Source organism: Pyrgilauda ruficollis, unplaced genomic scaffold (assembly GCF_017590135.1).
Source record: "Pyrgilauda ruficollis isolate IOZ18807 unplaced genomic scaffold, ASM1759013v1 scaffold3, whole genome shotgun sequence".
Taxonomy (NCBI): Eukaryota; Metazoa; Chordata; class Aves; order Passeriformes; family Passeridae; genus Pyrgilauda; species Pyrgilauda ruficollis.
The window spans coordinates 24,437,203-24,450,650 of record NW_024524377.1 but is presented as its reverse complement, the minus strand read 5'-3'; the positions used below and the strand labels follow the sequence as shown (position 1 = coordinate 24,450,650).

Genomic DNA, 13,448 nt, shown 5'->3' with positions numbered 1-13,448 from the left:
TTTCAGTTTAAATTCTGTGCATGAAGTGAAGATTTATGTAACTGTATGTGAATAGTCTCTTCCAAGAAAAGAAACAGGTAGTAGTCTCTAAGAGTCACCTGCAAAACAAGCAGATCAAGTATTTTACTAGGGCAAGCAGGAAAAGAAAAAATTTTATGAGGTATATTTACAGAGCACAATTTTTTTCTGGCTTCAACTTATAGTCACTGGAAAAGCACACCCTAATTACAACTTCTAATGGTTTTGCTCATTTCCAATCACTTGAAAAGAAAATGCAAGTTGTTTATAAAATTGGTTTTCTTGTTTATTTTAAATGAAGCTGGTACAGACAATGTCCATTCAAAACCCACGTCCCAGGCCAAAAGGTACAAACAAGCGTGTCAAAGTAACACCAGTTGGCTGCTGTGAACATTCTTGCATGGATACCTGCGCGTACTAATTGCTATATGAGGTTAAAATGCTTCTGGGCTCTTCTGGTAATATTTAAAAATCATTAGGGTTTTCAATTTCACGTCTTCAGCAAAGCCATCTCTGGAGCAAGGAACAGATGACAACAGTTCTAGCTTTTCCATTTCCAACTCGGCAATCTTCTTCATTGGGCCATCAGCATAATTTAAGCAAAATAGCTCTGAGTTATGGATACACAACTTCTCCACAGTTTAGTTCTCTGAAAAACTTCATCTCGCACTGAAAGTTATAGTCCAGGAGTGAGACAGTCACACATCAAAACTTCAGGGCAGATATGGAAGTCATTTAGAACACTTGCCCACCTGGCAGATCTTACAGCCTTCGTGCCTGAAATGCACGAACCCAGTGAACATACAAATGCATGTGAGTACATGTATTCCTAAAGGGGAGGGCAGAAGGGAAGAGGGGAGCAAGGTTGCAGCTGGATCACAGAAGTTCAGCACAATGAAAACAGAAACAATAGTGTATAATGAGCACGAGAATTCAAAATACCAGACGCTTGAAAGTAAACTCCCAGAGATGGGGTGCCAGTTTCAGTGTTGAACACCACATTACAAAAGAACTATTATTTAAAAATAAAAAAGGATTAAGGGGGAAGAAAATCAGAAGGATCTAAACTGTTGAGTGACCCCCCGTCTGTTCCTGATAAACTTCAATCACATCTTCCTCCTCCATTCCCAGCTGTGAGAACAGAGAAAAAACAACAAATAATTGTTATTAATAATAGTATATATCTGGTGTGATGAAATCAAAGCAGGTCCTAGACAAATTATATAAGGCTTTGTTCCTCTGTCCCATCATAATTCATCAAAGGGGTGATAATAATTCATCTCGCTAAACAACATTCACAATTTTTAGTCATTTTTCTTCAGACTTAGGTATTTCAGTCAAAGCAAAAGCCTTACAGCAAAGACCCACTTGTGGCACAGTCCACATCAGCCTGGAAGTTGCTGGCTTTACCCCTCTCTAAACCCCTTGTTTAGGGGGAACAAGGACATCAACATCATAGCGAATGCATCAGCTGGAGAGCCACGTGAACTACATCCACTATAGTGCACTACCAGCACACAGTGCAGCTTAACACCTACACCTTGCAACTCAAAGCCTGTTTACAACTATTCTCTCAAAGAGCAACTTGTTCAATTTCACAGTCAACAAGTTTGTTTGATATTTCCAGAAGGTCATTATTATGAGTTTCTTCCTGCTTTTTCGTAACAATTGGTGGAAGTCACTGGACAGAAGTAACTGTTTTCTGTTTATTTACACTTTGATCTACTAAATGTGAACTAAATACATATTTATTCCAAAGTCATACTGAAGTTCAAGCTCAACAATGGGAAGATTCCCTTTGTGTTTTTCCCCCCTCTAGCAAGCAGTGACTATGCCCTCCTTTCTGAGGCATTACACATGGAGTCCAAGCAGGCTCTTTCCAAACTGCCTATCTGCCTTACTAAAAGATCCTAGTTAAAGAAATATAGTCCAACTATATTTCTAGGAAGAAACTCACCTCCTTGGGGGTATGATTATCAGTAATTCTCTGACCCTCGAAGAGAAACCTGAGTGAATTCATTGGAACACCCTAAAAAAAAAAACACACGTATAAGAATAAAAGCCAACTTACTGAATCTTGTATGGGTTTACAGGAAAAAACATTTTAAATAAAAACTACATATGAAAGTCATAAAAGAGTGCTAGTTCCTGTTACACAGGGAGCTCCGGTATTCTGTTGCATTCATGTAGACTACCAAGAAGTGAGTCAAAAAGTATGATAGTGCCAAAATGCATGTTTGTTCCAGAGTCTCACTGGAGCTGTAGCTAAACAACTTGGAAGTTTCCTTAGCTTTTTAACTCATCTTTATTTACGAATTAAGTACTGCATATGCCCTCTCTCCCAAGATATATTTACACAAGTATTTTTCTGAACAGCGTATCAGCCTTATTTAAGGATCCTAAGACAACAGGAGGAACATGATGTTTACTCCATGAACTCCTATCCTTGCCTTCCCAATCTTCTATGGCCACAGGAAGGAATCAACCTTTACCATTTATCAACTCTGCAAATGCTCAGCACTGGGAACAAGAAAGAGCAGAGCTGAGGGGAAGAAAAACGAACAGCATTCAAACAAGGTGAAACAAACATCCCAAAGGTAAACAGAGTTAAGCTAAAGTATGTCTGTTGCACAATGTGCCCATGTTCTGGCAGAACGTCATACTTCACATCAACAGATAAGGCAAACACCTCATCTTTCCTTCTCTTGCAAGTTATGACCAACACAAACTCATGTGGAATATGACACAATTTTAACACTTAGCTCTCAAATACTGCTTGCAAATAACAAGGCAGAAAATTTTCTCACATAAGGACAGATCTTCACACTGTTTCAACAATCCCTCTGGTCAATGTGGAAGAAATGTTCATAGTCCCTTTACCAGAGAAAGGCTACTTGACAACAAAAACTGCAATGACTGCTGCAAAGGAAATCACAGACCCTCCAGAATTCAGCTCAGGAGATAACAGGTGTGTTCATTCAAACAATTATTTTTTCTTTAAGAAAGAATTCTACACATGCATGTTCATTAGTCAGTAAGAATGCTGCATGATTTTCAAGATGATTTTTTAAAATGAATCACAATTTTAGCCATTTGGATACAAATGTATCTGGTGTTTGATCTTTTCTTTCCTCCTACTCCAGAAAGACAGCAAAAAAGAACACATTTCATGAAAGAACACTTCAATGACAAGTTCAACTTGTCTCAAAGTATTAGGAAAAAGCCCCCAAAGTAATATTACTTATGATTATATCTCCTGAAGTGAACTCCAACACACTTATCCAAGAAAAGGCCACACAAGGCATCTATCCCCAAAGCTGAGGGCAAACTAGGCCAGGGCTTCTGGAAATAGCAGCTGTGAATCCACAATATCTATCACAGAATCTGGAAGCAAAGATATGTTTTTGCTCTGTAACAATTGTTACTATTTACCTACATACACAATTAATATTGCAGATTTCTTTAACCTAGGGTATAACTTCACAATTGTCTTACATAGCAGTACTTTTACTTGTCAAAAGAAACGCGGAGATCCATTACGTTTGTACCATCAGATACCTCACAAGTCTTTTATTTGAAAGTACAGTGAGAAAAGTGGTTTGGGTTTTTATTTTCTTTTTAAAGAATGTCATTGTTTCACAAACCTGTCTTTGACAGTACGACTCTTTGAGTTTCTTGAGGTGTGTTGTCATTTTCACCTTGAAGTGAATTTCACTGCTGTCCTATCGACAGAAAAGAAAAAAAATTACTCTCCTTGTAGCAACTGCTAACTTTATCTCTTATTTTTAAACATTTCATTAAGAAAAACTTACACAAAACTTACATGAAACATGGAATGTGTTTTAACTATCACCACGCACACCTTGGTGCACCATAACATGAACCTCCAGGACAATTTATCAGCCACTAAATTTGCTATGTACTTCCACAGGAAGCTCTTTTTAAAAAAAAAAAAACAGATGGCATTGTATAGCCTTAGGCTCAACATGGAGTTTTGGATTTCAAATTACTAAAACCCATACACGGTTCAGTCTGTGCTACCATCTTTACCCAGATGATATACTTCTGAAATACAAACATACATATGCAGGGGATTTCTGTTCTAAGATTCTAAAGAGACAAGTTAAAGCTTGCACTTCAAAATATATACGAAACCTCGTTCAATTAAGAGTAATTATCTAGAAGTTAGGATACAGGCAGACTTGGCAACACAAGACTAACCTAAGGAGAAATCTCAGGTCTTATTATTCTGTAGTCCTTCCCACTAGCCAGAAGATGCAAGTAGCTGCAACGGTCAAAATGGCTACAGATAAAACAGATGGCAAGAGGTTCTGTGCAAAAGGCATGTGGGCCACTTCCAGCTTTTCAATGTGTTCTCGTAACTGCTGATTAGACCAGCAAGAGGTAAGGTAATTTCTGTTAGTCCTACTTGAAAGTCATCTGTCTCCACCCAACTGCAGCAAACAATACAACTCCAACAAACAATCCTAGCTGTCATCTGAGCTAGGGGTTCTTTGCACAGAAGATACCAACATTCTCAACATTCACATTCCAACACAGTCAGAGTACAGACTTCTAATCCACCATTCATCTGGTTGCTACATCTACCAACAGGACGGCCAACAATCCTTTTCCTATCCCAGAAAAATAAAGCTGACCTCATGCCTACTTTGAGGACCTGAATTTATCAAGTTTGCCACTTATTTCATTCATACCCTTGGATAAATTAATTCCTCAATGCATCAAAAAAAAGCCTACCAAAGTATTTTAGCACACATTTCTGGCAACTGGAAGTAGTTTATGGCAGGGGAGGATCACACTGAAGAACTGAAAGTATCAACTTGCACTTCATCATTTCTACCGTACAAGAAGTCACACCTCCATCAAATGTCAGCAAGCAATTATGTAAAAAACTCACCTGCCCAATGACTTTGAGTTTAATGTACTCCCCTTCTTTCTTATCTCCTAAGTCCTCAGCTGAAGGTTTTGCTTCCTGCAAGAAAAACATTAAAAACCCAATCAGTTCAACACTTCATTATTTTCACTGGACAGTATAGCAGCTGTCATCCTCTTTACTGTGTGAAATCAGACTACTCAAGGTGTCTTCTTTCTGTGTGTTTGTGCACAAAAATAACAGCAACACAGTATTATGAAAGGTTGTCTGTCTACCTGTGAGAAGTTTAATTAATGAGAGGAAAGAAACACCACAAAGAACATAAGAAATGAGAGAAGAACCATTTGGACATAGCTGACATACAAAAATCAGAGGTATGATTTTATACCTCTAACTCCTAGACAACAAACAAACTGCAAAAACCCACAAGAAGTGTACTAAGAGGCTCAGATATTTGACAGAAAAAAGAAACATTGTGAGGAGAGTAAACAGAAAGTACTTGTGACACCCTATCAACTTAAAGAGAGTGAACCATGTAAACATTTTTCAACCCACTGCATCAAAGGTAGCCCATATTTTCAAAAGGTTGGTCAGCTAGCTTCTTTTCTATGACAACAAAAGAGCTTCCTTCTAACACGTTTGTTTTAAGACCACAATACTTCAAAGTTTGAAAAGGTGCAGTTCCAAGCACTATAGTGTTTTGATATCTTTCCAGGCTAAGAATTAACTGTACAGACAAGTTTGATTCAACAGCTTGAACACTAAAGCTCATCAAAAGGGTTTAAGCGTTATACACTCTAAGACATTAATTAAGGACATCAGAATTTTCATGTTACCAGTTGATAGATGAAACAAGTGAGAAATCAGGTACTATTAACCCCATTCCTTGCCTGTCACTACATATCCTCCATCAGGCCTTTAGCTATGTTCCACTGCAGGACAAAGGGATTTTACACAGACATCAGGTCTACATGGTGCTCAACAAAGAATTGTTCCCAAGTAGTCATAACCACAGGTACCTTGCTGATCATGTTTAAAATCATCCTTTTATATTTTACTTCATAACATCGTAGATAAAATAAACAAAGTATGTACAGGTGCCTATCACAGGCTCCCATCCCAAAAGGGACTTTTTGCTAAATGTACAGAAATATGCTTTGTATGGCTGGACTTTAAATCCTTCTCTATTAAATCCATCCCGAGAGGTCTCTATCTCCAGATTAAAACCTTTTTAAATTTTTTCCCCCTGCTCCCTAAAGAAGTTAAAACACACACAACTTCTTTGATCATTAAAAGATCAGGGAAGGGCACAGGGTAAATCAGCAAACACCCTTCCCATCTGTACCACTCTCAATCTGGAGTAAAGAAAGAGAGCAAGTGTTCTTGCTATCAGTTTGACTCACTGCCTCAACCCAGATCAATTCAGTTGCTACAATGGAAAGAAGTATGAGCCAGAGACTCCACCTGGTTTGAATACCTTTTATTTTTTTAATACCCATCCAGGCACAACCTAAACTGCCGGGACTGATTCATCACCCTTCAAGCTCAAATCCAAAAACTCAACCCAGGCTTTCAAGAAGTCTGACATAGACAGGCCTTCAAGCAAGCCACTTTAGAAGCATGAAAGGAGTTCTTCACAGGTAACACAGTCAGATCACCTGCGTTGCCCACCAAAGTTTTCCCTAACACATATGGACTCTAAGCTTCTGGGACTAGCTGCAGGAATAGAAACACACTGGTATTCAATTCTGACCAGAAAGAAAAACAAGAAGATGCAACTTGTTCTGATAACTTGCACAGCTGTTCTAATGTCTTTAAGCAGCATTACTAACTTCTAGGAATCAGAGCAAGATTCAGATCCCTACTGATCTGGTCTGTAGCGTCAAAACCTGCTCCTGTTTCACTATTACTGAAAGAATTTCTAAGAACACTCTGTCCCTTTACATGACATTTCAGGTCAGACACTGTCTAAATTTACTTTATAAATTTACTTTACAAATTGTCTAAATTTACTTTACAAATTAAGCATATTGTCCCAGCAGTAGAGGTATTTGTAGTAGTTATATAGTTCTGTATGTTTAACAGATCTACCTACTCAGACTTCCAAACCAAATCATCCTGTACAAGGTATTACTAATGATCATTGCTACTATGACAGTGCCTCTGGCCAATATGAGTGAGAAAACTACGATTCATATTTGATTCCTACCCTCAAGGAAAGAGGGCTCTAGTATTAAAAACAAATAGGGAAAGCATCAGACAGTAGAATAAGCAGAGGGAATTGGAGTCTTCAAACCATAAAGATACTTGTTTAAAGCCCCACAACCTCTCACACACAAAATAAGAGGAAAAAAAGTTGTAGCTTCAGGAGAAGAGAAATAATATCAAATCAAATAACAGAAGTGTCAATAATCAAAGCTTAAAATAGGAGTAAAATACTTTACATCAGGATACAAGACCCAGCAAGTCTGAAAATGCTCTCTGCAGTTTGTCAGTGAACTATACTGCCACTCAATGCCAAATGGTTAAGGCAACACAACAACACTTAGGAATAAATAAAGGAAGGAGATTGTAAAGTTGTTAAAACTACTAGAAAATCCTGGACCAGCAATTAGCAAGCAAGCCTCCAGACTTCTTGCCCTGTGAAAAGAATGGGTGCTTTAGGGTACCCCATGGAACAGGACATAAAAAAGACCACCATACAAAGAGAACAGAAATACCACAACACTCCAATTTCTAACTTTTCATTAGACACGTCAGGTTTTGAAGGTTTCATTGCAGTTTTCCTGAAGAGAACAAAATAAGGCTCCTAGCACTGTCTCGCACTTATATAAGGACCCTAAAAAGCACACAAAGTTTCTTGGATGAAACACACTGGTATTGCTATTGCAACTAACAAAAACAAAACACACACAAAACAAACACCGTGAGGCAACATATTGCAAGTTTCCTCCTCCAATTTTCAGAAGGGCTCAAACTTCAATGTCTAACCTTAAAAAAACAAACTCTACACCCAGCATTTTAAAGAAAAATCATCAAAACCAAAATGACTAGAGGAATAGATGTACAACATACTTCCTAACAAAGCAAATAAACTCTTACATTTTTTTATAGGAGTGGAAAAGATACAAGCTATAGCATTCTTTATTAGCAGTACATGAACATTTATATTCAAATAATGCAAAAACAACCAAAAACACTTGAAGGGAGGGGAAAACAATTTGTGTTTTGTTTCATTTTTGCTTAGATCCCACTAAGCAACCATGCACTTTTTTTTTTTTTAAAGTCTACCCTTCTTTCAAGCATTTTTACTTATCACAACAGTCAATTTCCCACGGAAAATAAAGTAACCCCTTCTTTTACTGGTGATAAATTATCCCCCTCAACTTAATTCCAGGGCCAAAAAGAACAATATTGTAAGCAAGTCATAATTTTAGGTAATCCAGTTATTCTTGTAGGATTGACAAACAGAGCAATGAGATTTACAGTGCTGCATAACCTTACATTATCCTTCTACTTAAGCATCTGTTTAGCTCTTGTTGCACAGTCCCCCAGAAATGAACGACACAACATCTAACAGTGTTTGGCTTATCTATTAAAAATAAACAGCAGGCTCCTTATTCACAGACCTTTAAAATACATAGCCACAACAGGTTATCACATACATGGAATTTTACATACTTCAAACAGTCCCAAAGACAAAATACACATGTGTTTTACTAGAACTTGCCTGGGGAAGGATCTACCTAACTAATGAAAGCTGCTATTTGTTAAAACATGCCTTGGTTCACAGATGCAGACAACTACAGAGCAGGTCACGTGAACATCTGTCTATAAAATCTAGTTCAGAAACTGTTGGTGGGTTTGTTTGGCTTTTTTTAAAACGCAGTCACTTTCACGTATTTTGCTACAGGGGCAACGCGTCCTCCTGGGAGGCAGCAATCGCTGTGCTCGCAGCTGCCCCTCTCCCAGGCACAGGCACAGAGAGGCAGCAGCACCATTGTCAGCTGCATTGTGCTGGCAAGTCGGGGGCGGGGAGGAAGACCACCAGCGCACACAGCGCTGGCTTCTTTTCACCGCTCATACTGCACCGAGGCTACTCCCCAAAGCAGACACGGTATGCACTAAGCTGAGCCTTGTCTCTGGGGACTTTTAATTTCCTGGCTGGCACCAGTACTATTCTTGACTTCACAGCACTACAAGAAACATTTGTAGGTACTGACATTATCACGATGGCTACACTTAGGGAAAAATCAGGATAGAAAACAGTGCCCTATGACGACACTATGAAAAATAAAGCAAAACAGAACACAAATTAAAACCGGAACGCTGTTTTAACTTTCCAGCAGCAGGTCACATAGCCTAAAGCAATAGTTGTAAGCAAAGCACTGTATACACGCCAGGCCGAGCAAGCCAGGAACTTGTGGTACAAGCAACTATTTAAGTCCCCGGCTCAGAAGACAGAAATGAAGGAAACGAGAATATTAGTTGGAGCGAAGGCAGGATAGAGCCTTGCTAAAGGACGGGGTGTTTAATACAGGCAAGCAACGCTCAGCTGAGAAAGGAGGGGGAGAAAACCAGGCTTTCGCATTCCTAGGGCGAACAGAGGACCTGGCAAGCCTAGCCTAACCCGCACAAAGCCCGCTCCGGGGGGAAAACCATCCTACCACACACCCGGGAAATGGAAAAGGAAAGGAAACAACAGTTGTGCAACACAGCTCACCCGTCGCTGCATTCCCGGGTTTCCAGGGCCAGGGCTGCCCCGGCGGCGATCCCGCTCCGTCCGGACGCCGCCCCGACCCCCGAGTATCCCTACCCGGAGCCCGACCGCGCTCCTCGCGAAACACCCCGAGGGAAGAGGAAAAAAGGATTAAAATGCACGGGGAGAGGGGCCCGAATCTGGCCGAGGTCGAAGATCGGAATCTATACAGACAAACACACTCCCCTGGGGGAACGTTCCCCCCGGCGCCCTCCGGGCGACCACGACTCCGCTCGCCCCGGGCCGGGGCTGCCCCGCGGCGGCGGAGAGTGCGGGCGGGGCGGGCAGGCAGCTCCTCCCGCGCCCCCGGGGCCGCCGCGCCCACCGTGCAGTCCCCCCGCGGCCGAGACAGCTGCCCGTACCTGGTCAGACATGGCTCGGCCCCGTGTCGTGCGGCAGGCTCGGCTGGGCCGCTGCAGGCGCTCCGCTCCTTTCTCTGCCCGCAGCGCAAACACAGGGCCGCGGCACGGGCGGGATTTCCGGTGCGCCTGAGCTCACTTCCCTCCCGGGCTCCGCCTGCGGCCCCTCCCGGCCCTCGCGCGGAGCTCATGCGGCACCGGCTCCGCGGCGGAATCGCCGTTGAAAGAAGCGATGAACGTTAAGGGCACCGTGGCGACCGGAGCTGCTGGGGGCAGTCCAGCAGATGTCACAACGATGATGAAGGGCCTGGGAAATCTCTGTTCATGAGGAGAGGCTGCGGGAGCCTGGAGGAGATCGTGAGGGGATCTCACGAATGCATAGAAATACCTCAAAGGCGGCTGCCAAGAGGATGGTGCCAGACACTTCTCAGTGGTGCTCGTGACAGGACGAAGAGTAATGGCCATAAACTAAAAGATAATAAGCTCCACCTCAGCTTGAGCAAGAACTTAGGCTGAGGGTGGCAGAGCATTGGAACAGGCTGCCCGGGGAAGCCATGGAGTCTCGGTCTCTGGAGACATTCAACCCCCCCCTGGACATGGGTCACCTGCTGCAGGGGCCCCTGCCGTGGCAGGGGTTGGACTCGACGCTCTCCAGAGATCCCTTCTAACCCTGACAATTCTGTGAAGTCACATAACCCTTTCCACAACAGCAGACCATGGAGCAAAAGTCACTTTCATTCTGCCTACCTCTAATATCTTGCTGAGGTTGTTACTAAGATAATGTGCCATAACAAAACTCATTTTTCCGTTTAGGCGTGGTGCATTTTTTTAAGTCATTGCAACCATGCAAGCAATGGGATCTGCATGTATTAAGCAAATCTGCACTAGGCAGTTGCATTTGAACAAATTTGCAAAGATACATCACTAAAACAGAACAAGTGCCTTGCTTTACATTGGCACAGCATGGCTATTCAGAGGTCTGCACAAGAAGTAACATCTACCTAAAAGATTACATTTAGGCTGCAAGCTGTTTGGACTATAGCATGGAGTCCTAACATTCCCTCTACAGCTGCTCATCGCTGCTAGCACAAGCATATGCTTAGCTCTAAGTGGCCAGCAAGGAGAAAAAAAACAGCACACGTGAGAACCATAAAATAACATGAATGTAAAATCAATGAATCATCAGAAATTAGCTCAATTGAAATAGGAGATTATTATCCTCATGCTGCTAAACAGAGTTTTAACTTTACTAGCTACCTTTGGGAAAGGGCAGAGTACATTCATTAGCTCTGGGCAGGGGGCATTCATTAACACAAACAGCTCAATGCTCTGTGCCATGTTCCCCTGTAATAACACCAAACACCAAAGCAGCTGCACTCCGTGCCTGCATTTCCGCTTGTCACCAAAAGCCAAGGTACAAACACGGCTACACCAAGAGCTGCACTTTTACCAGCCGGTAGAACAATCAGTATCTAGACTCATGGGAATTAGTTTTAATCACAACTGTTAAAACAATTCAGAATTAACAAGGGAGGGAAAAATAAATAAAGAGAACCAAAACAAATGCTATTCAGAGCTACAGAATGAAGATGATCTTTTTTAGGCAAGGCCAAGCAGTCAGAAAAGCCAAATACGTTCATGCTATGCCAAGCTCACAGTAAGAGCTCATTATGAGCTTAATAACACACACAAAGCACCAAAATAAGCTATGCAAGGGCTCCACAACAACACACAATACTAACAAATGGAAAATGACAAATATTCTCTCCTGAACATTATTGCTTTTTATAAATTCTAAAGGAGTTTTTTAAAACAGAGCCTTACTGTACTAATGCCAAAGTCTCAGACTCTGGCACAAACCCAGTTTTTTCAAGTAATCCCATAATAAAGCTAACACTCACGAGTCAGAATGCAGTTACCTATCCACATACACAGCCATAAAGATACAGGGTCAGAACGTGCTCGCCAGCATACACACTAACAGTAGCACCACCTTCCTTGACTCCCTTCTTATTCCATCAGTTGTGGATGCATCAGTTCTTCGAGACACAAGCTAGATTTGTACAGGATCGTCAAAGTTAATCTCCACTGAGACTGTGAAAACTGTGGATGCACAGCGGTAAAACTCCCACTTTTCTTTTTCAACAGCTCAAATTCAGCATAGAATGCACTTAAAGAGAAAACAACAAAAGCTGTTTTAAAAATACCAAATATACTTACACAAGCTTCTTCCCACAAAACCCAAAGTCGACCTTGCATTTGCACACACTGCCAATGGTACTTGCCCTAATAACCTCACTGAATTCTCACGTGTTTTATAATGTCTCTTATTTCCCTATCTGCACTTAATCTCAGTCACCTGAGGCCAATAAAGTTCACCCCTGTTGACAGATTTCTCCAAAGCTGTTGTATAGTTTAGGAGCCAATAGCTGTAAGAGATTTTCTCAAAGTTAGTGCCCCACACTTTAAAGAAACAGATTTCTTTAAAAAGCAGACTTTAACCTAAGAACAATCTGTAATCTCATAATGCCAATTTGCTTGCCTGAGAGGGGTTAGTGCTAGCAAACAGGATGGATGCAGTATTCTAGGGCAGCCAGCTAAGTAAGAAGTAGTTCTTACATAATAATAGTACTCTGCCAGCAGGGCCACAAACAGTACTTTAAAACTAGGTGGAACATGGAAATTCTGTACCTCCTTGAACCTAATTTCTTTAGCAATATTACTGGTTGTGGGATATTAAGAAAATTGATTATGTAATGTGAAGTACCAAAGTCTTTCTTTGAAAAAAAAAAAAATTCAGAAATATTCAAGTCCACAGATTTCTCTCACTGTTGGCTTTCCAGCATACTCCTTAGAAGGAGGAAACAAAGGCGTGCTGACTCATACAGATGGTTGCATGAAATGTACCAATGAATGCCTGATAGAAATCAAATCCCAAGCGTTTCTTGGAGCCTCTCTTCCTGCGGGCAGGAAAATCTCTGCCTGTTTTCAGCACAGAAAACCCTGCCTGTGAAACAAGCAGGGATTTCTAAGGGCAAGGGCCGCCGCTTTCCGCCTGCCTCCCTCCCTCCCACCGGCACGCAGCTGGCTCGGTTCCTCACAGGACGGCGGCACAGAAGTAGGTCAGGGAGGCAGGGCGCTGTGCACGCCGCGGCTGTGCCAAGGACAAAGCAGGAGGTGGCACCAAAGCCTGTGCCTCACAGGCACCACAGCAGGAGGTGGCACCACAGCAGGAGGGGGCACAAGCGGCCGGCCCTGCCTTGCCCCGACAGGCCTGCCCGTGCCCCGGGGAGCCCACAGCAGCCTGCGGAAACACGCGGCGTTCAAAACGCCTGTTTTTTATGAGCAGAATTTGGTGCTTGTCTGTCGGCGAAGCCAAGCTTTTCAACACACACAGTCGCACTCTGCCAACAATTAT

The 13,448-nt window shown here is 42.0% G+C and overlaps 1 protein-coding gene across 1 annotated transcript; it reads right to left on the bottom strand.

Annotated features, from left to right (window-relative positions):
* Positions 1-279: 279 nt before the first annotated feature.
* SUMO1 (small ubiquitin like modifier 1) lies at positions 280-10,147 on the bottom strand. The gene is made up of 5 exons (XM_041473268.1): positions 10,034-10,147; positions 4,937-5,011; positions 3,663-3,740; positions 1,976-2,047; positions 280-1,149 (listed from the first exon to the last, which is right to left on the bottom strand). The coding sequence occupies exons 1-5, from the start codon at positions 10,043-10,045 to the stop codon at positions 1,081-1,083; spliced, it is 306 nt and encodes a 101-aa protein (XP_041329202.1). The 5' UTR covers positions 10,046-10,147; the 3' UTR covers positions 280-1,080.
* Positions 10,148-13,448: the final 3,301 nt, after the last annotated feature.